General features: G+C 46.0%; 3 protein-coding genes and 1 long non-coding RNA gene across 7 annotated transcripts; 2 read left to right on the top strand and 2 right to left on the bottom strand.

Moving 5' to 3' along the window:
* Nucleotides 1–3,498: 3,498 nt before the first annotated feature.
* GTPBP8 (GTP binding protein 8) lies at nt 3,499–9,511 on the top strand. Of its 3 annotated transcripts, XR_004550515.1 has the most exons (8): nt 3,499–3,796; nt 3,876–3,974; nt 4,471–4,601; nt 4,910–5,009; nt 5,412–5,530; nt 6,154–6,280; nt 7,925–7,998; nt 8,794–9,511. XR_004550515.1 is itself a non-coding variant. In XM_034072500.1 (7 exons), the coding sequence occupies exons 1-6, from the start codon at nt 3,512–3,514 to the stop codon at nt 6,236–6,238; spliced, it is 819 nt and encodes a 272-aa protein (XP_033928391.1). In that variant the 5' UTR covers nt 3,499–3,511; the 3' UTR covers nt 6,239–6,280; nt 7,925–8,117. The 3 variants fall into 3 exon arrangements, 1 of the variants encoding a protein (XP_033928391.1); XR_004550516.1 differs by lacking the exon at nt 8,794–9,511 and having other exon boundaries at nt 6,154–6,320; nt 7,925–8,117; XM_034072500.1 differs by lacking the exon at nt 8,794–9,511 and having other exon boundaries at nt 7,925–8,117.
* On the bottom strand, nt 7,195–11,198 carry LOC117437871 (uncharacterized). 2 transcript variants are annotated; one of them, XR_004550518.1, is made up of 6 exons: nt 11,140–11,198; nt 9,887–9,973; nt 9,307–9,412; nt 8,943–9,057; nt 8,136–8,233; nt 7,195–7,471 (listed from the first exon to the last, which is right to left on the bottom strand). It is a non-coding gene; the product is annotated as an uncharacterized lncRNA (long non-coding RNA). The 2 variants fall into 2 exon arrangements; XR_004550517.1 differs by having other exon boundaries at nt 8,943–9,412.
* Nucleotides 11,199–11,337: 139 nt separating this feature from the next.
* Nucleotides 11,338–13,718, top strand: TAF13 (TATA-box binding protein associated factor 13). Its single transcript, XM_005151608.2, has 4 exons — nt 11,338–11,364; nt 11,516–11,594; nt 12,103–12,200; nt 13,078–13,718. The coding sequence occupies exons 1-4, from the start codon at nt 11,338–11,340 to the stop codon at nt 13,246–13,248; spliced, it is 375 nt and encodes a 124-aa protein (XP_005151665.1). The 3' UTR covers nt 13,249–13,718.
* NEPRO (nucleolus and neural progenitor protein) lies at nt 13,656–20,516 on the bottom strand. Its single transcript, XM_005151609.3, has 9 exons — nt 20,413–20,516; nt 20,132–20,286; nt 18,988–19,064; nt 18,749–18,880; nt 18,326–18,403; nt 17,042–17,403; nt 16,270–16,331; nt 15,629–15,879; nt 13,656–15,134 (listed from the first exon to the last, which is right to left on the bottom strand). Exons 1-9 carry the CDS (start codon nt 20,501–20,503, stop codon nt 14,738–14,740), a joined length of 1,605 nt encoding a protein of 534 aa, XP_005151666.2. The 5' UTR covers nt 20,504–20,516; the 3' UTR covers nt 13,656–14,737.
* Between the last annotated feature and the right edge of the window lie 494 nt (nt 20,517–21,010).

Genomic DNA, 21,010 nt, shown 5'->3' with positions numbered 1-21,010 from the left:
AAGGAGGGAGTGCAGCAATATGGCATTTCCTATAAAGCTAAACAACGTTTCTGCATGTTAGTGTGCTGGGACTGAAAAGTTTCTTTGGTTTGATGTTTTTCTTAATTACCAAAGTTTATGTGAGGTTTTGGCCATGGCTCCTTCAGTAGCTGGTTCAGATGTGAAATGAGGCTCACAGACCTTGCAATGTGGCCAGTGACAAGTAGAAGCAATCAATGAACAACAAAGATCAGGATCATGTTCTAGCTCTGTGGAAGCCATGGAGTTCCCTGCTCTCTACCATCTCCTCCTTGTACATGTAATGCTCTAACTCAGCCTTAGACAGGTTCTGTCCTGGGGTTGGGGCAGTCACCCACCTTGTCAGCCTTAAACCTGGTCCATGTGCATAAGGCACTACAAAGGTAATAAATCAGGCTGAGGTTCATTGATGCCCTCAAACCAGCTGAGGTTTGTGGGCAACTGTGTAGGCTTGCCCCCTCAGAGAGCCCCAGCACCCAGAGGAGTTTAGTGCCTAGTGCCTTGTCTTCTGTGTTTTACCTTCTCTATACCATATTAATGTCCCAGTTCTAAGCCCAGGTTGCTGGTGGAGAGCTACTATCAGCTGTGTAACTGACACTCTAAAGGAATCAAATAGATGCTATAACAGATAATGGGAGGGGGAAAAAAAAAAGAAAATTAAAAGAGAAAAGAAAAAGGCTGCATTTGGAAGGGTTGTGAAGTCTGTAGAAAGGCCCAGCAGCTCTGTAACCTGGGCATGTGAAACACAGACACAGGAAAGCATGCCTGGGCCTAGCAAAGCCGCTGCTGCAGTACCTTCCCACTTCTGCCCTTATGTAAGCTGACGTCTCACAGGAATATCATTAACATCTCATTGTGGAGATGTGGCAGATTGGGTGGGACACAAAGCAGGTTGTATTCGTCATGTTGCTGTCATAGAATCATAGAATAGTTAGGGTTGGAAAGGACCTTAAGATCGTCTACTTCTACTGCCATGGGCAGGGACACCTCACACTAAACCATGTCACCCAGGGCTCTGTCCAACCTGGCCTTGAACACTGCCAGGGATGGAGCATTCACAGCTTCTTTGGGCAACCCATTCCAGTGCCTCACCACCCTTATAGTAAAGAACTTCTTCCTTATTTTTAATTTAAGTTGAACTCAAAGGGTCAGCTGGGGGGGAGCACTGCAAAGCATCAGGAAGGGCTGCCTGGGCCCAAGCTGGCTCATTCATTGCTGTTGACTCTTGTTGCTGGAGCTGCACTTTCCAAAAGTCGTTTTATCAAAGAGTTCCGGACAGCAACCTGCACCTTGGTCAGTGCAGTTTCTGCTCCAGTACTGGGTTGTTTGCTGGTGAAGTGCAAAACAACCATTTCTCATGTTTAGAGACCTGTCAAGATGCAAAGATCACATTCAGACCACTGCAGTGTGAGGCTTACCATAGTTTCAGCCACAGAATTTGTGGGGGACATAGCTCAGCACTAAATGGCAGAGGCAGCAAGAAACAATGGTTTGAGTCATACAAATCAGAAGCTTCCAGGGTCCTAATTACTTGGGGTTTAACTGTGAGGCACCTCAAAGTATCTAGGGTCATTTTGGAAACTAAGAAAGGAAAACTCCTGATAAATGGGAAGGGAGAATTCTCTATAGCAACATGTGGTGCAGCCTAGTCCAGCTATATTTGGGGTGAGGCCTGATTTGATCACAAATTGTGGGTTTTATTTTTTTTTCTAAAGTTTTTGGGGTTTTTTTTGCTAAAGATTCTTCTTGCACTCTGACAGTGAAAATTGTGTTCATGTTTCTTCAATTAACTTTTTGTGTTTTAACTCTTTGGATTACAGTCTGTCACAGAGTACCACCACCAACTGCGTGATATCCTGTTTCCTCTGTGTTGGTTCTTGCTTGCTACCTTACTGTTTTCAGCCATACTGCAAGAGCCCCGTTAAAGAGCTCTATAGGTACATCATGCCTCTAGCAAAGGGGCTCGCCTCCCCCTTGTCCCCACCCAGTTACTGAGGTACCAACTGCTGGTTTTAGCTACCCTCCTGTGTGTTTCAGAGCGTGCTGATGTGGAGCTGCTCAGTGGTTCCTAACAGCTCAGCCCCTGGGAGAGCGCAGTTCTGTAATGCTGGATTTGTGCTGCTGCTGCTGCACAGTCCCTCTGTGCAGGCTTTTTGCCAGGGCCTAGGCTCTAGCTGCACCTTCCATCTCCCTGTTCACATCACACTCGTGCTGGAGCCCTTTTACAGGGCTAAAGCAGAGCATGTACCTGGTGAGGGTAACTACTGCAGGGTAATTTCAAGCAGACAGGTTCGCTGTCAGCAGCGGTGAGCTGCGTGGGCTGCTGAGGCGAAACACTTGCTCTATTTCACATGTCACAGTTGGCACAGAAATTGGAAATCTGCTTACCAGAGTGTTTACAAGCATCACCTCTGGCCACTGCGGTTTTTCTGTTGCTAGACTCACCACAGCTTTCAATAAATAGGAAAAAAAAAAATAAATAGCAGTGCTCCTGAAGGAATTTTTGACAGGTTTATCCTTCTGCTTAAAACCGCAACCTATGGCTATTGCACCACTAGGGATGGCAGGAGAGAGACCTGCTCTGTGGATTTCAACTGGTTTAGACCTAAATAAAGGTAATATGTAGATTTATTGGGGAGCCCTTTTCTAAGCATGCACATTAGCAGCCTGTGACTGTGGTCTGTCCTGAGCCAGGTGCATTTGAGTACAGTTTATTTCCCCTGTGGTTACACCATTAGCCTAATTCTCACCAGTAACTGCTTTCACTGGTGATGAACTTGAGAAGGAGCATATGTATCTCCCAGACAGTTTGTTTTATTCCAAAAGACTGGAAGCTATGTCTGAGGAACATGCAGGTTGCTGTCTGGCCTTTTCTTAGGGGATAGAACTTCCTCCCTAGAGCTTTGCAACCAGGCTCAGTAAAAGAGAAGTGGGATATAGCCTGTGTTATCTTCTAATGGTCCTTCCTGGCCTTAAATCTATTCACTGCAATAATTAAACCTGCCAAACTTTCAGGGCTTTATACAGAGGCAGCAGAAGAAGAATGTGTGTCTGTCTCAAAAGAGAGGCAGCGTCCCCGAGGGCCCTCAGGCTACCCTGGGTGCAAGGTCGAACATCAGACCAGCTCTTAGGCAACGGATCGTTGCAGCAGAGAGATGGAGTCTGCTGGAGGCCATTGCTGCTTTGCCCCCTTTAGTGGCCAACCAGGGCTCCGGCGTACAGAGCCCGCAGCAGCCCAGCGATGTTCCTGGGTCTGTAAAGAACAGAAGACGGGCAAGAGCCAGACACAAAGAGCCGAGCCTAGGAAAGACGTGCTGCTCTCTCGGAGCCCGATGAAAGAGCGCCGAGCGCCCAGGGCCCCGACCGCACGCATCACCAGGCCATTCCCGCAGCGGCCGGGCGGGGGCAGCCGGGGGCCCCGCTCCGCCCTCCCGCCGTCCGCGTTCCGTGCCCCGGCCGGGCCTGGGCCTGCGCCGCGCCGGCCCCGCTCGGGATGCTGCTGCCGCGGGCGGGGGCCCGGACCCCGCCGCCGCTGGCGGCCCTGGCGCAGGTGCTGCGGCTGGAGCAGGGCCGCCGCACCGGCCTCCTGTTCCCGCTGCAGAAGCTGGAGCGGTACTTAGCTCCCGGCACCGACACGGCACGATTCCGCCTCTTCCAGCCCGGCCTGCCCGACCTGCAGCGCGCAGAGGCGTTCTTCAAGTCCAGCCGCGACCACCCCATCGACTACGTGAGCTCCGCCGTCCGCATGGCGCACGTCCCGCTGCTCACCCTGCCCGAGGTCAGGCACCACCGCACCGCGGCCCGGTGGGCTGGCGAGGGGAGGTGCAGCAGTGTGCTCACTGCCTCTCCTCCCGCAGGTGTGCTTCATCGGCCGAAGCAACGTGGGGAAATCATCTTTAATCCGGGCCTTGTTCTCACTGTCCCCAGAAGTGGAGGTCAGAGTGTCAAAAACCCCGGTGAGTGACCTTTGTAACTTCCCGCACCCATGGTCAGCGGTTGGTGCCAGCCTAGAGGATGGGGCTGAGAAGGGCAGGAGGAACCAAGCTCTTGGGTAACTTGAAGCAGCAGGAGAACGTGCCAGCTATGCTGACTGCCAGCCTGTGGCTGATGTGGGCTTTGCTGTAGCAATGGAGAAGGTGGAAGGAGCCTAGTTTAGCCCTACAGCCAGGGCTGGTACATGTGCTGGACGGAAGAGTCATGCAAGCTGAGCAGAGGACTCATGAAGGCAGTTTTAGTCTCTTTTAAGGATAGAGCCACAAAGGATTCCTACAAAGGCAGGAGACCAGGCAGCTTAAGCAGCTGTAGTATTTTTGCAGCCTTCTTTGGCCAGGGGATAGTGTGGTGTAGGATATAGTACAGATGAGTACTATTTTATGGGACATCTAGTCCACTGCTTGAAGCAACTTTTTAAAACTATCTCCTTCCTTAACCTTACCTGCATACTCTCCACAGGGCCACACCAAGAAGATGAATTTCTTCAAAGTAGGAAGGTACTTTACTCTGGTGGATATGCCAGGATACGGCTACCGTGCCCCGCAAGACTTCGTGGAGATGGTGGAGGCTTACCTGCAGGAACGGCACAAGTAAGGGCCCTATAGCGCAACGAAAACCTGATGCGGTGTCGTGTAATTAGATGGTAAATGCAGGAAGAGCAGCAGTGGTAGTGTCAATTAGTTTTGACATTGTTTCCCTGGGAATCACTGTAGTGTCACTTATTCATGCTTAGATCAAAATAACAGAGATTACAGTACTGCTCCATGCTGGCCCTTGGCTCTTGAGACTGGCTTTTCTTGGCCCTTCCTGTCCCCAGATTCTGTATTACTTGTTCTTGCTTATGAATTTGGAAGTAGCAGAGCAGGCATGAAACAAAGATTGCTTGTGTTTCTGGCAGCTTGAAGAGGACTTTTATGTTAGTTGATGGTGTAGCAGGGCTCCAGAAGACAGATCATATTGCAGTAGAGATGCTGGAAGAGTTTGGGATTCCTTATGTGGTAGGTAATGCTTTGTTCTTACCTTAGTTATAAACTATAGATCATCTATAAAGGCGTGTACTCTCTACCTGAGCTTATCCAAGTTATCTTACCAAAGTAATAACAGCCCCCTTATTGTTAATAAATGTGTTGAAAGGGGTAAGTGGGATTTAAGGGATTTTTTTGCTTGATTTATTAAATGGACACTTTCAGTGCCAAGCTTGAGGAGCTCGAAACGGTCTGCTAGTTATACAAGTTAGAGAAGAGTTTTGGTGAACTGTACGGTACCATTTTTCACCTCAGATATGCTTCGGAGCTTTCAGCCTACCTTGGGGGATGGTCCAGGACTCTTAGCAGGTTTCAGGCTAGCAGCAAAATAATCCTGTTTTCCTCTTTTAATTTTCCCTTTCTGGATCCATGCAGATAGTGTTAACAAAAATTGACCGAGCTTCCAGAGGACTGTTATTAAAGAATGTACTGGCGATCCAGGAGTATGTGAAGGAGAAAACTCAGGGATGCTTTCCTCAGCTATTCCTGGTCAGGTAAAGTTCTTCTCCACTGCAGCCGTTTCCTGTCAGGTGATGATTTCAGTGGGGCACACTCCCTGAAAAGGGTCTGTATGCTCTAGAGGTGACAGGTTTAGATTGGACATAAGGAAGAAATTCTTTACTGTTAGGGTGGTGAGGCACTGTAATGGGTTGCCCAGGGAGGTTGTGAATGCTCCATCCCTGGCAGTGTTCAAGGCCAGGTTGGACAAAGCCTTGAGTGATATGGTTTAGTGTGAGGTGTCCCTGCCCATGGCAGAGGGGTTGGAACTAGATGATCTTGAGGTCCTTTCCAACCCTAACTGTTCTATGATTCTATGACAGCTATCTGTGCCCCAAGATGGAGGGTGGGCGGCTGATAGTGGAGCACCCCACATGCATGTGCATGGAGTTCAGTTTTCAAGGCTGCTTCTTCCATTGGCTTTTCTCCGAGGAGGCAGCAGTCCTTGTGCTGCATGCTAGTGGGCTTTGCCATTCTATTTGGAGTTAACAGTAGCAAGTTGTAGTTGTTGTTTACTAAGGTTGTAGTGCATTGCAGGAAATTACTTTTAATACAGCCAGTGGCTGAGTTTGCTTGTATTGCTCCAAGTTGTGTCAACATCTCTTCTTTGTTTCCACAGTTCCCTGGAGTTTTCAGGGGTTCACCTGCTAAGGTGCTTTGTAGCCCATGTTACTGGAAACCTGCCCGTGGCAGAGGCCAGCTGAAAAGACTGGTTCCTCACCTGCTCAGCACCTCCAGAACAACAGGTAGAAACCCAAAGGTCTGGATTGTTGTAAATAACCCAAGGTACTAGGCTTAATATTTTTGATAAATAGATATTCATAAAGCTGAGTTTTTTTCTTTAAGAAACTCATCACTTCAGGAAGTTTGCACTATGAATTTATCCAGGTTATTACGAAACTGTTTTATAAAACCTCTGTGACAGTGCCAAAGAGAAAAAGGGAAAGAGAACCTCTAAAGAGAAGCTAGGGTTTAATGCAGCGTTTCCTCTCCTTCCAACAAAATGTTCAAAAAGTTACCACTGCATGCCTAAGCTCTACTGTATTCAAGATATGAGAGATGATATAGTAATCCCATTCATAAAAAGGCATTTAGTCTAGAGAAGAAAAACTATAGCACTAACATTAAGCAAACTATACTTGCCAAGTTGAATTGGATGACAGAGGTTTGCTTCTCTGTTTATGTAGCAGGGGCTAAACCACATCCCCTATGCAACTTGCCTGCTTTAAGGTGACCTTGAGTAGAGAGGAACAGCCACATTCTTTGTTGAAGGTGTGTTTAGGAGTTCTCATGTATCGTATTTTTGTAACTCTCCTGCATCGTGCTGTCAATAGGTCCATTGGATCTCCAGCTTCCACGTCTTATCAGTGATCAAACCTGTGACTCTCTTAATATTTTACCTCTAATACTAAAATGCTCCAGAACAAACAAGCCGATGGGATGCTTTATCCTTGGGGAAGTGCAGTAGTATCTAAACATAAGAACACATGCAGGGCAATACTCTGGGAATAATCTTTTCTTAGTATCTTAAAATGACCATAAATCTTGCCAAGATCTCAGCCTTGACTGAAGAGCCTCTGAAGATAAGCCTGTATATATAAAAGAAGGTTAGTTCTAAACAAAACCCCTTAAAGTGCTAGGAAATCTTTTATTAGTCACTTTAATACAGTAGATGTGTCTGGTAAATACATTTATATTAAAAATGCTTTGAAATGGCAGCAGACTGTGAACTGGACCCCATGAGCCTTTCCTTGAGGTGTCTCCTTAGCGGAGGTCGTATCTTTGGCTACTGCTGTACTAGAAACAGTAGGTACAACCTTATCCTGAAGAACCAGCTTTACCTCTAGACACATCTCAGTTTTCTGCTGTGTTGGTCAAAAGATCTTCATTTACAAGTGCTTCAAATACTGGAATCCCTCTTGCATTCGCTCAGCTGCCTGCAGGAGGGAACACCACAGTTGGTTACACTCAGGAATCAGTGCCCCTTTCTTCCCCCCTCGCTGATCAGTGGTGGGCCTGGCGGTGTACTGAAGCAGTGGAGATCATTTCAGTTTTAAAAGCTTTTGATGTCCTAAATTGTTTGCAGTGTATACACCACACTGCAGGCACCCAGCATTGCCTTGTAAAGCTTTGCCTCTTCTGCAGCTCTTACTCACAGAAATGATGTCAAGTACCAGCTTCTATGGAAAAGGATTTCACTTTGTGCATCTTTTCTGCTCTTTCAGCTGTACTTTCTCCTTTTTCTTCCCCTGGTATCTGGTATAGTCTGTTACTATAACCCTGACACTACAAAGCTGGTATTTTTGCAACAGTCACTATAGCATAGAATGCATTTTAGTAGGGACCTTGACCAGGTACTATGTCAATAATTCTATTTATGCTTTTTACAGCATTCTCCTGCTTAAGTGTTGTGGAAACAAAGTAGGACCAGAACCCATTCACAGAAGAGTGAAAGGAGGGAGAAGTAAGTTGTGGGTTTTCCCCATCCTACAAACTGGGTATGCTGTGATGAAAGGAACAGAAATAAGAAAAGGCAAACTGACCTTACATTACATCCCAAAATAAAAATGACTAGTGAATAAATTACAAGGTGTGACTTACCTCTGCAGCCCTCTAGATGAGAAGCCACTTTCTCTGCAATATCTATAACCAGTCCTGTAACTTCCTTCTCATCCGATGCATTTACAGCCAGTTGGTATCTAAAAGCACCACCAATGAAAAGTAAAGTAGGCATCCTTTCCTCAGCTGTACAAATGATATTAATACTGGTTGTGGTAACTGCAATTTGATCTGCTCCTAAGAAACACCTGCAGCAGTAAGCCTGTAAGCACAGCTTTATTTTAACACTAATTTAGCACTGTCCAAGCACTTCTTGAATACTGGATCTCTAACTACTTCAGACATAATTAGTCTGCTTTTAAGCATTTCATATATAACCACAGAACACTGGTTTGCTCAATAAGGTAATTACTGAGACCCATCAAGTGTTTAGTTAAATACACAGCAGGTTATTTTCAGGAAAGGTAGCTCACATTTCTGTATTCTGATAACCTGCAGTGGCATTTGTGCACTTGTGACATATTTACAAAGTGTATACAATACAAGAAATCCACCACTTGCACAGATGCAGCTACATGAACCAGTATTTTCTTTGAAAAACACTGAGAATGATGGAGAACATAGTATGCCAAGCAGTAAGGGGGTTTGTGGGGCAGGGAATAAATCTTAGTACTCTTCTTTTGCTAATGCTGTTCTCCAGGAAGTTCTCCTCCACTGGATCTTATGTGATGAGACTGTTGCTCTCACTCCTGATGCAAGCACAGAAGGTGGTGTGTAGGGATGGCACCAGCTCTGATCTCCATCAGGGAAGGCTGTTGAGGCTCAGACAACAGAAGGCACTGTACTCACTTCTTTTGATTTCATTCCTTGGGATCCTTCACTGCTTCATCAAGACTCTGACTACTCTCCAGTATGTTCTTGTTTCTCTAATGTCTGCATCTCAGCTGCACCCTTCTTCAGCTTCCTAGAGAAAAAATGTTGCCCTGTGTGAACAAGTTTATTACCTAGGAGAGTGAGCCTCCTACTGGAGACGTAATGTATTTTTCTTTATAAGGAAAAATTAAGAGGAAGTTTTATCTTAAACAAAACCTCACAAAGACACAAGAAACTTATGTTTCTCAGGCATCAGCATTAACTGCTCACAACAATTTATGAAGGATGTAAGCTGTTGTACAGTTCAGAAGTAGTATTTAACAGGGCAAAACAAACACACTCGAATCAAGATCCATGCTGATTCAGCAGGATGTCAGAACCACGGCTGCCTTTGTACCAGGACATGATAAAAGATGCTGCACGGATGCTTGGAGATTCTTTTTCATCTGAAAAAAAAAATGTTATTCGCCCAAATTACAAAAGATTTCAGAAATTCTAGAAACTGGTGATGTAAAAAAAATAAAATACGGAACAATACCTGCCAATTATGATTACATGTTCTATGCTCACTTTATCAAGCAAGGAGGGGGGCAACTTATCCCAAATCATGCTAAAAATAACACAGAGAAAAAATAAAGCCTAGTCTTCTGTCTTGTCTAAGCCATACTGGTGCTACATTCAAGCACTAAAACTGCTTGCAGTTTTCTCCCCTTCTATCTATATTTACTTAGCCCATATTTAAAACCATGGCGTTTATAAGGACAATGAGAAAAAGAATAAAACCCCTACAAGTTTACTTTCATCTCTTTTTGTTTTTTTAATGGTCTAAGAGCTATAAAGTCATAAGTATTTAGAATTCATGCAGATTACAAGGACATTAGTTTCTATGGAGCCTGACAGGGCAGGCACCAGTATCTTACCTTAATATTGTTGAGTTTCATCTTCAGTTTCTCCTGAACAGACCTGGGCATCAGCAAAAGTGTGTTGTCTCCCAAGTCACAGAGGATCTGAAAGGGAAATTCCAGGAGTTCATTTGGCATCCTCTTTCCATAAGACCCTGTCACAAAGCAGTGTACCATCTTTCAACTTCTTAGTACCAGCGAAAAACCCCAAACTAACAGGCCCGCTGACTTCTGTGTGACACTGTAGCTGCTGTTTCTCAAAAAATGGAAGATACAAATTGAAATTTACTTTGAGCTTTGATACAGCACATGCACTGGTTTTCATGTTTGCAGAACACACACATTTATGTTCAGTATGTAAGGGCATAGGAACAGTCAGCCTCAAGTCACGAATCAACTCCCAGTGAAAGGCAAGGAGGAAGTTGATCTCATTAGCTGTTCCATAATTACCTGTTACAATGATTAATGTACCTTCACAAGCTTTGGGATGAGAGGATATGCAGTAAGCGTGACTACATGGTGAGAAAATGTAACAGACTACCCAACAGGGTAAGAAAGTGGATGGACGTTTCACCCTTTTCAAGAAACTCCACAAGAAGTTTCTGTACCAGACACCTCAAAAGGCCCCTTCCAAACCACATTATCCTCATCTGACATCCTAATAATGGCTATCATCTACAGATTTGGAGAGGGTTACCAAATCAATCTCTGAGTAATTAATTTGTGCCACAGTTCAAATCTGGAAAAATACAACTTTTGCTTTTGTAAATTAAATTACAAGAAAAGGATACTCATAGCATCTCTGCTTCTGCAGGAATATGATTTTACAGGCTTAAGCATGCTTATCTTTGCATTGTGGGCAAAGCTATTTGCTTTACAGTTGATTATACAGTCAGTAACAATAGTGATTGATTCAAGGTAAACAACCCATACTCCATCTTCTCCCAGTAGTCTCCAAATTACCCCCTTCTAGGCCAAGGCAAGTGCCTGTGTGTGCTGGGTCAGCGACCCCTCTGAGTCCTTATGCTGACACGGGCTGGTGTCAGAGACAGCAGCACCCCAGCCAGGGAGAGAGAACTCTGATCCTACCCCCGTGTTCCTTTGCATGCATCAAACCGTTTCTCAGGCAAGGCCAGCAAGTGTTTGCCTACACTGGGAAGTGGCTACATAGGTAGTTGCTGTAGCTAGAGAACTAAAACAAGAAACAAGGTCTACACCTACAAAGGGGAATTAAGCTTTGCAGGGTTCTTTTCCTCCTAAAGAAAACTCACTACGTTAACGTCCTTCTGACACCACAGCCGCCGGAAACGACACCGGCCTTGAAAGCAGCAGCGGCCACGCAGGAAGGTAGTGACCGCCCCCGCTGGGGTACCAAAGGCAGCTGTGGACGGAGCCGCCCCCACGGGGGCGGGGCTAGAGGAGCGGAAGCCCTTCCGGCCGCCCGGAAGTGCCCGGCACGGTCTGCCATCATGGCTGACGAAGAAGAGGATGCGCCGGTGAGTGGTGGGAAGGGGTTGTGTGCTTCCTCTTCCGGCTGGACGGGACCCTTTGGGTCACATCCCAGATGTGGGGAGAGGGGGTGGGAGGGAAGGGGTTCCCGCCTCCCCGAGCGCTGACCGCCGTCTCTCGTCCGCTATGCTCGTCTAGTTCGAAGAAGACGCGGAAGAAGCTGGAGGTGGCTTGGACGGTGGACAAGGCAAGAGGAAGAGGCTCTTCTCCAAAGAATGTGAGTCGAGCCGGGCCAGAAAGCCCAGCGCCGCGCTGACGGGTCTGTTGCTGCGGAACTTACTGCAGCATTGCTTTAAGGACGATGTCCTTCCCTCAAACACAGCTAAAACTCTGAGAAGGCAGCTGTGGAGTTACAAACTTGTTTTCCTTGACAAAGCCGAGACTTCCATTCTGTGCCCTGGCTGAAAGTGCACAAAGCTGTTCTGTAGGCCCCCTAAAAAACATTGCTAATTAATTATATGAACCAAAGTGCACCAGCTGTCAGTCACACTTGTCAGTACCTGGTAGGCTAAATCCATATTTAAAGGTTGTCATCGGCCATGCTTATGTATATACAGCACTGGGGTTTTGTTGCCTTCTGTCTATCTGCTTATTTCCTGTATGTTTGTTCAAGAATCATCTGGCCCCATACACAAATGCCATCCTGGTGCGTGTATGTGTGGGCTCTAAATGCATGCAGCTGAAATGGATGAAAGAAGCCTCACGCTGGGTGTTTCTTTCTGCAGTAAGATGCATGATGTATGGATTCGGGGATGACCAGAACCCTTACACAGAGTCAGTGGACATTCTTGAGGACCTGGTAATAGAGTTTATCACAGAAATGGTAAGTCAGCTCTAGACAGCTTTGTCAAAACATCCTCAACAAAGGGTTAATACCTCTGACTCAAATACTGCATTATGCCAGGCCCAAAACTCTGATGCTGGTAGGAAAAAGCTAAACTTAAACCTTGCGCTTCCTAGATTAAAGCAAAATCCATGCATCTTGCTCTATGTGGATTTAAAATGGTGTCTGAAGTGCTTAAGTTCAGTATTGGAAGGGAGGGGGGAAAATACACAACTGGCTTTGGGGTTTGCTGTGGCATCACTGTATATGCAGCTGACAAAAGAGAAGGCTCAGCTTTGAAAGTCTGTTGACTTTTTGTGTTCTGCCAGTGTCTTTACATGGACAGGAATGTAGCTCTGCAGTACAAAAGAAATGCAGGTGGGGCTTGAAGTTGTCACTCTCCCAGATAATTAGATACTGTTTGAAAGTTTGTTTAAAAAACAAAACCACACCAGTTATTCCAACTGTGTGCAGATCCCTTTTCTTTGCAAGGTTGGTCTTGCTTTCCCCACATCAAAATGCCCTAAACTGTCCTGTGATAGTTGCCTCGCATTGCTTCCACATTCTGCCTTCTGCTGTTCACCTTCAAGCACTCTTCAGGCTGGGAGTCCTACATATAATCTGACTTCAATTTTGATGCTGTTACTATTACATCTATATAGTGGTATGTGTTGGGTATAACTGACAGGCAGACAGGGACAGCAGAGCAACAGTAAGTTCATGTTTTACTGGGAAGTTCTCTTGTGACTATCATAGTGCCCAGATCCTGCAGTTGCTTACTTTTGATTATAAAGTGTCAAGAAATAAAGTGGAATTGAGAGCTTAAAAAAGAATTAAAGAGCAAAGGAACACTGACTCTCCTTTTTTCCTCTAACAGACACACAAGGCCATGTCAATTGGGCGGCAGGGTCGTGTACAGGTTGAGGACATTGTCTTTCTGATACGCAAGGACCCCCGGAAGTTTGCCAGAGTTAAAGACCTCCTAACTATGAATGAAGAACTAAAACGAGCCAGAAAGGCCTTTGATGAAGCAAACTATGGATCCTGATTCTGTGCACAAGCTGTACTGAGGTATTACTTGGGCACTTGCTGCCCAAAAGGAAGGAGCATCATGCATGTTGTTTGGAGGAACTCTTCAGGATAGAGGTCATTGCTGGGATGTTTGCCCTCACTCCCAGCCTTTTCTGAGAAGTATTCAAGCAGCTGGATGTTACCTGATTATATGTGGTATACTTGGGCATTTTTGTATTGGTCTAGGAGTTGAGAAAAGAGCTCTACCGATTCTTGTAATGGCAGAAAGTCCAAAGTAAAACTGTGTTGAATCAGATATCTAAAGGGCTAATTATGCATGATTCTGTACCACTGTTTCTTACTGCTGGGTATTCTTGACAGGAAACCCAAAAAATGGATCTCAGTTAACAAGACAACTTGTCTTCAAGCCCAGTCTCCTATAGGAATTCTGCTCTTTGCTCTGTACATGCTCTTTGAATAAAATATTTTGTTTGTCCCCACTTCTCATAAGTGAATTGATCAGTTCACACAAGGTCTGTAATACAGGGGCTTTTATCACTTCCTTGGGTAGGAAGGTTATTTTTTCTTCTGTCCCACACGGCGTAGCTCTTTTGTTTTCTAGCAATATTAAGCCTAGAAAATGGCAAGTAGCTCTGGAATAGGTTAACTTCACTTACAGCCTCTCCTTACCGCTATTAGACAGGTGCTCTAGAACAAAGCAGATTTCTAGTCTGCATTTGGGGACATTTTTTTCTTAGTATTTCCTGATGATCCTGATCTTGGGACCTAGTTACAAGAGCATGGCACAAAGCATCAGCTCTGTTGCTTGTTCTAACATTATTTAGTAATACATGTCAGAGTAGCTGTGCCTTACATTGCCAGGCAGGCAGAAATTGCACTTAAAAGGTTTTGGAACACATGCACTAGTCAGGAGGTTACTGCTGCAGGCCATGGCACATGGCTGTGCAGGGGAGACCCTGGTTCTGGAGCAGCTTGGAGGCAGGTTCAGTTAATGCCTCGTTTCAGGACAAGGACAATGTTGAACAACAGTAATACTGCAAGTCAGGGCTGTCCCCTAAACAAACAGCACAGAAGGAATGGTGTAAGACTGCTTTGTTGGAAAAGTGGCAACAAGTCTTTTGTCCTAAGCAGCAGGAAGTGATCGGCCACAAACTTCTGCCATGCTTAGTAATTAATTGTGCTGTGGGTTTCACAGCAACATTTAACATGTGGTTGAACAACAGAGAAGGGATACTGAATAAGGATAACAAACTCTCTGTTCCAGGACAAGGCTAAGTGAAAGGATGACGATTATTCAGTTTTTTGGTACAACCTTCCATAAAAAAACCCAAACAAAACAACGCAACAGCTGTTCTACAAAACTATAAGAAACCAGTTGCCACTTTCTTAGCAGAATTCAGTGTGAGTTACCAAGACATCATTAGGGTTCTGATTTTTTTACTTAAAAGAAAATTCATATACATACTTGGAATGACTTGACCCTTTTCCTCCCTGCATATCCAGCATCAGACACCTATTGTGGCAAAAATAGAATCAATATCCATGTTCTCGGTAGTTTCTTTCCACATAGGGCCAGGGCTTCCGTCCAGTAGCAGCCGCTTAGGGGTCTCTGCTGTGCTTGGTTTGACACAGCCTCTGTCAGCACTCGAACGTCCTGCCTGACTCCAAAGCCCATCCTGGTAAGATAGGAGAATGGGCGATGCACTGTGCTCACAGACTCCAGCAAGCTCAGGAGGTTTTTGCCAAACAGTCTTCAGAGTTCTCTTCAAACGTGCGGATGATTTGAACCTCCTTTGACAGAACCATGCCCGGAGGTGCTGCTTTGGCCAGTGTGCCTTCTGTGACCCATACAGGAGGTACTTACAGACAGATGTTTTGACACAGCACAGTTTTTTCTTCAAGCTTAAGGGGAGGAAGGTGCACAAATCACAACTTTATCAGCTGCTCAAATATTACTTCATTTGGAGTTGGAGAGATTTGGTTTATTAGCCTTCTCTACCATTTTCCCAAGAAAATACAGTAGCACCTTGTTGTACTCTTGTACAATAGGAGCCAGAGCGAATGCCCCTTGTCTTCATCTTCCATGAAGAAATATGACACCCCCTGTATCATATCACTGTTACCATTAAACATGCACATGTTTAATGGTAACAATTTAAGTTGCATTTTCATCCTCCCTCTTAAGTACTGGTGCATCTGGTAGCCTTTAAATCCTTTCACAAAGGACTGAAGCTAAACGCATGTTCATGTCTGAGCAAGCAGTAACCTGAACTAGCGAAAATTTAGAACTTACAAAGAATGGGTTAGACCACTGTATTTCCCTACGCTGTAGCAAAATACATAATATTAAAATGTAAAGTGTCAGACCCAGAAGCCCCATACCCATGTAAAATTACCTGCATCCTTGAGCCTCCACATGGTGCAGCCGGGTGCTTTTCAACAACTTGTTACGCAGAAAATAAGCTTCTGGCTTGAATTTATTGCCTTTGCACCACAGAATAACTTTTCTGAGCGCCTCTGATAGTTCACCAAACGACGTAGCTCTTTGGACTATCTGTACAAGAAACCCAACATGCTCCAGTTTTGCTATACGAGAGGAAAGTGATGCCGACTTTGCTTTAAAAGGTGTTGATGCGATGCTTATACCCTAAGATAAAGAGTAACAGAAATAGTTAAGTCTTCTAAAAACATGACATGCCTGACCCTCTCTGCTGGAGGGTTGTTGTGAGAACATTCCATACTTCCTAAAAAGTGTAAGAGTAGTCTTATTTTGTGGAATACAACAAGAGGCAGATAATAAGAATTTGTATTGTTGTCTACCACTGGCTTGCTCTCTGGTCATTTCTCTTGACATACCAACAAATGCCCAAGCTCCTAAGCAGAAATTAGTAGTGATTTTCAGTGCAACACTTCCATGCTGACCTGGCTTGTTAGACAAGCAAAAATAAGGCCGGAAAAGGGACATTTTCAATCAGGGATATAATTTTGACTGTTAGGGTCTTTCAAGTTAAAAAGCATAAAATGTAACCATACAAACCTCTTGCGCTGGAGGTCTGGATGGTCTAAGTAAGCTCTTCACATGAAGCCCCAGGTGCTTCCCTACAAAGAAAGGGGAAAGTTCCCATCAGAAAGTGAAGACCATTTTGTCTTTGCACAGGCACTGCTACGTTCTCAGCCCTGTTGAGCTCTCATACCTACTGCCACCTCATCAGCCTCACACCTGCACTTAGCACTTCAATGGGACTACACTCAAGGGATGAAGAGGATGCAAAGATTTACAGATGGCAGCAAAACGGGCAAAAGCTCCATGCAAACACCTGAATGCCTGGAGTCACTGCCCACAGCCCTGACTGCAGGGGAAGACTTGGGCAGAGCCCAGAAGCAGTAAGCACAGGATACCTGGATCCTGTATTTACAGCTTTATCTACTCTTGTATGAACTGCAGACAATGTTCTTGGCTTCCCTCACTACTCTTGGGCCCCACCTATGCAGAAGCAAGAAAATACAAATAAATATTTACAAGACCAGTATACTGCATTCATTACCTGCTTCTCTGCAAGCATTGCTATGAAACAATGCATCATGTTTAATAAACACAAAACCCCAAAACATCACAACACTGACATTATCCACAGCTTTAGAAGGCAAGAGTGCATGCAGCATTCTCCTCCTCCTCCAAGGACAGCAGAGGAGAGTTTGTACTAGAACTGCACTTTGTGCGTAGTAGCAGTGCTTTGCTCTGTTGGACCCAAGCTGGGGTCAGTCTCTGAGATGTCAGAAACCAGGAGCACTGTGGCACAAGGCTTTACCTCTGCTAGCTCCAGTCATCAGAACTGGCTCTCCAATGTCTGTGGGGCATGGGATGCCACCGTTTTTCACAACACTCCTGCAAGTTGCAGAACTTCTCTTTTTCCCAACATCTGACACTGCCTCTGGCATTGTTGGGAAGAACTTCTTCATCCAGCTGGTAGGTTTCTTTGTTGTAAGCATTCTAGCCTTTTGCTTCTTCATCTCAGAAGAAACATTAACTCCAAGGAAGTTACAGATGTCAGATGGGAAGGTAAAACCCCTGATGTAAGGCATCTGTTGGGTCTCAGATACCAGATGAAGTGATGTTGATAACATATCATACAAGGACACGAGGCTCTGCAGTACACACCTGTACTGAATCCTGAAGAGAAAAAGACAGAAAATATGGAGTCTCCTCCAGCAAAACCTTGTGCTCACTGAACAACTACCTTCGGCTCAAGTAGAGAGCTGATAGAAGAGATTCCAAGCTGCCCTTTCCCTATTCCCTGTCAATACAAGCTTATCTTGTATGGTCCCATACATGATATGGAACCACACCACACTTCCTTAATGTTAGCCTGACCATTAATGAACAGCTCAAGATCAGAAGGTAGAATGACTTGACTCATAAATTCCTGATCAGGAGCTCCTCTGCTACCCTAAAGCTTTGCTGAGTGCCACACCTAGAACTTATCAGCTAGTCAGGTCACAGCCAAATCATTTGACATGAGGTCTTCCCCAGAAGCAACCTGTACCACCTCGGGACAATGGTATGAGCACTGATGCCATACAATTGCCTACTTGATGTTTACTGGGGAGACAGATTTCTTGCGCCAAAGAACGTTTTAGCAAGTTCTTTACATAATGCTGTTACTCCTTCAGCTACAAACAGCAGTTACTTCCTCAAACCAAGAGACCGAGAACACTGATTTTGCTGGAAAACTCAGCAATATCATAAAACAACTTTATCTCAGCCTTTCCATTTCAGGTTGAGGCAGGACTTATGCCTGTTGCAGAGTACCAGATGTTAGCCTTTGTGGCAGGCTGGCATTAACTCTAAGATTTCAGAGGTGCTACATAACATTTGCCATGAACCAAGAACAAAGCCTTCTGTAACAACATATAAGAAGTCTCTCTCCATTTATACAATTCTTCAGATGCTAGAATCCAGTCCAAAAGGATAGAGGGACTCCCCTCCTCCCAACTGAATAAAGCTCACTCAGCAGCAAGGACTAATTACAAGCCCTCTTCCTGACAGGCACATCAAACAGACAGACAACAAACAGACTTTTGAACACACAAACCATAGCCGGCTCAACAACCCTGAAGCCACAGTGTTCAAAAGTATGAATTCTTCTGAGCAGAGATGTTTAACGGACAAGCTGAAGATTATACCAGTTAAGGATAAAAAACAAACAGCATGTAATGAAACTTACTGAACATACCAACCAGAGGCAATTCACCAGGCAATATCCTGGATAATCTGGGAGATGAGTATCCAAATTTTGGGTTCCTCAGGGCCAGAACAGCAGCCAGCCAACAGCCCAAGGTTCCTACATAATAACTTGAAAATAAGGTGTTTGGCTATCAAAGAAACTTCAAATTTCACACATGAATTGCACAGTTGAGTATATCAGCAATACAGGGCCTAAAGCAGACCTAGTTCTGGTCCCACGAGGTGCTGCTGGTGAACTCTAAGAACATTTTAACTGTGAAAAAAAGGATACAGAAAAGCTTTACAGCAACAGTCCAGTAGACGCATTATGAGCTTGCAACCTCCCAATACCTTCAGAGCCACTGTTTCCAGTATAGGCTGGCTGGGAACCAAGCACTCTGCATGGCCTCGGGATGTGTTTTTCCTGTATTGATACACAGACGAGGAGAGATAGTTATGGTCTAGTATCCCATCCCTTTAGCTCTACAGACTGTTACTGGATAGTACAACATAGGGGATCACAACACTTACTTGGGAACCAGTTCTGCTAGGGTTTCAATGCAGCCCACCAAGTTCATTTTCCATAGGCGCTTCAAGCATTGCTCTACCTAGAAAAAAGAAAACCCCTTTGACTGGCATTTTGAGAGATGAGAGTACACTGGCCTAAGAACTGTTACTCTGTCAAGTGACACTATCGGTTTAACAGAATAAATTGCAGGTTTGCATAATGGGATATTCTGGTATGTTCCTGTATCTGCACTATGATGAAAAAGTCCCCTTTACCACACCACTGTCAATACAGAATGAGGTGAAGGTTTGAAGTAGGCCACTGTTAACTGGTGCTGCATACCTTTGGTATTGTATACCCTTGGTTTTGGCTTTCAAGAATGAAAATGCATAAACAGAGAAGGTAAGTTTCTTCATCAGGGACTGTTGCAATAAGACAAAGGGTAATGGGTTTAAACTTAAACAGAGGAAGTTTAGATTGCATAGAAGAAGTTCTTTACTGTTAGGGTGGTGAGGCACTGGAATGGGTTGCTCAGAGAAGCTGTGAATGTTCCATCCCTGGTGGTGTTCAAGGCCAGGTTAGACAGAGCCTTGGGCAACATGATCTAGTGTGAGATGTCCCTGTCCTGGCAGGGAGATTGGAACTGTATAATCTCAAGGTCCTTTCCAATCCAAACCATTCTGTGATTTGATAATTCCTGTTCTACTTAAAACAGTTATTTGAAGATACTGACAGTCCCTTTACTACAAAGCTGGCAGAGTTCTTAAACAGAACATGCCTAACAGAGCAGCCTAGAATTATTCTCCCTCCTCCCCCTCCATTATTACAATTAATTGAAAATTAAATCACTATATTACTCTATAGTATCATATATTACACACAGCCTGGATTCAAATGTATGCAATTGAATACTTTAAGCTACACCATGGGTATAAAAAGACAAGTACTGATTCCAGAGACCTGTAAAGCTGAAATTGCACCGGGTGCACAGAGCCTGGAATCCCACTGAACTAAACGTGAGGAAGGACATCGAAAAGGCGCCTGCTCCACGACACTTTTCGCACGATGCGCCACGCATCACGCACTACCCCAGGCAACTGCTGCCTGGGGCCGGAGTGCAGTGACCAGCAGCCAGGTCTCCGCTGCCAGGCCGGGGCTGCTCCTCACCTGCTGCAGGGCCAGGTACGGCCGGTGCCGCAGCAGCCTGCTGTGGTAGACGTAGAGCACGGCCCGCAGCACGCGTCCCTCGACAACCAGGCCCGTCCCCGACAGCCGCTTGCGGGCGATGACACACAGCCGCCGCAGCGCCGGTAAACATCTCACTGCGGGCGGGACACAAACACCGCTTCAGCACCAACCGTGTAACAAAACAGCCCCCCCACACCCCCGGAACCCCGTGAGAGCAGCTTAAAACATCCCTCCCACCCTCCCCGGCCCTCGGCGGGGACCTGCAGGGTGTTCGGCCACCAGGGCCACTGTGGCGCTGCTCGCGGGCCACGGCACCTCCAGCCGGTTCCACGCCGCCTCGGGCGCCGCCATCTTTCCCCACACGGAGGTGGTGCCGCGCAGGGCAGGAGGGAGGCCGAACGCGGGCGGGACGGTATTGGCTGGCCGGGAAGGGAGGGTGCAGGCCGGACGAAGTCACGCAGGGGGGATGCTGCTTCCCGTCATAGGGCTGGGGAAGGGGGGAGGCAGACGGCTTGCTCGGTAGCTGTTTGCGGGGGCTTGCTGCCGGGGTCCTCAGTGCCTGGTGAGCTCTCACCCTCTCCCGCACAACGGGGCTGCTGGTGGACGGGCCCCTGAGAGCCGCGGAGGAGAAGCTCCCGGGCCTTCTGCCTGGCAAGGCCGAGCCGGGGAGCTCACCCGCTCGGCCCCACTACGCTGCAGATGCGGCTGTGCCATGCACCATGACCAGGCTGATGCCGGGTGCCATGCCATGGGTCAGCCCAGAAAACAGTGCCCGGCCGTGGTGGTCATTGCTACTCGTGAGCGCTCACCACATGGCCTAGTGACACCAGGACACACTGGCCTCAACATGTTTCCAAG

Source organism: Melopsittacus undulatus, chromosome 2 (genome assembly GCF_012275295.1).
Source record: "Melopsittacus undulatus isolate bMelUnd1 chromosome 2, bMelUnd1.mat.Z, whole genome shotgun sequence".
Taxonomy (NCBI): domain Eukaryota; kingdom Metazoa; phylum Chordata; class Aves; order Psittaciformes; family Psittaculidae; genus Melopsittacus; species Melopsittacus undulatus.
Note: the sequence above shows the minus strand (reverse complement) of the source record. Positions and strands in the feature narration are given on the sequence as shown.

Excerpts from the sequence above, each read along its gene's own strand:
- GTPBP8 (XM_034072500.1), top strand. The coding sequence starts at position 3,512 with ATGCTGCTGCCGCGGGCGGGGGCCCGGACCCCGCCGCCGCTGGCGGCC. Across the intron at positions 4,602-4,909 it reads TACCTGCAGGAACGGCACAA|CTTGAAGAGGACTTTTATGT; the intron begins GTAAGGGCCCTA and ends TGTTTCTGGCAG. Across the intron at positions 5,010-5,411 it reads AGTTTGGGATTCCTTATGTG|ATAGTGTTAACAAAAATTGA; the intron begins GTAGGTAATGCT and ends GGATCCATGCAG.
- TAF13 (XM_005151608.2), top strand. The coding sequence starts at position 11,338 with ATGGCTGACGAAGAAGAGGATGCGCCG. Across the intron at positions 11,595-12,102 it reads GAGGCTCTTCTCCAAAGAAT|TAAGATGCATGATGTATGGA; the intron begins GTGAGTCGAGCC and ends TTCTTTCTGCAG. Across the intron at positions 12,201-13,077 it reads TAGAGTTTATCACAGAAATG|ACACACAAGGCCATGTCAAT; the intron begins GTAAGTCAGCTC and ends TTCCTCTAACAG.
- NEPRO (XM_005151609.3), bottom strand. The coding sequence starts at position 20,503 with ATGGCGGCGCCCGAGGCGGCGTGGAACCGGCTGGAGGTGCCGTGGCCC. Across the intron at positions 17,404-18,325 it reads GGGTTGTTGAGCCGGCTATG|GATTCAGTACAGGTGTGTAC; the intron begins GTTTGTGTGTTC and ends TTTTCTCTTCAG. Across the intron at positions 16,332-17,041 it reads GATGACTGGAGCTAGCAGAG|GGAAGCACCTGGGGCTTCAT; the intron begins GTAAAGCCTTGT and ends CTTTCTTTGTAG.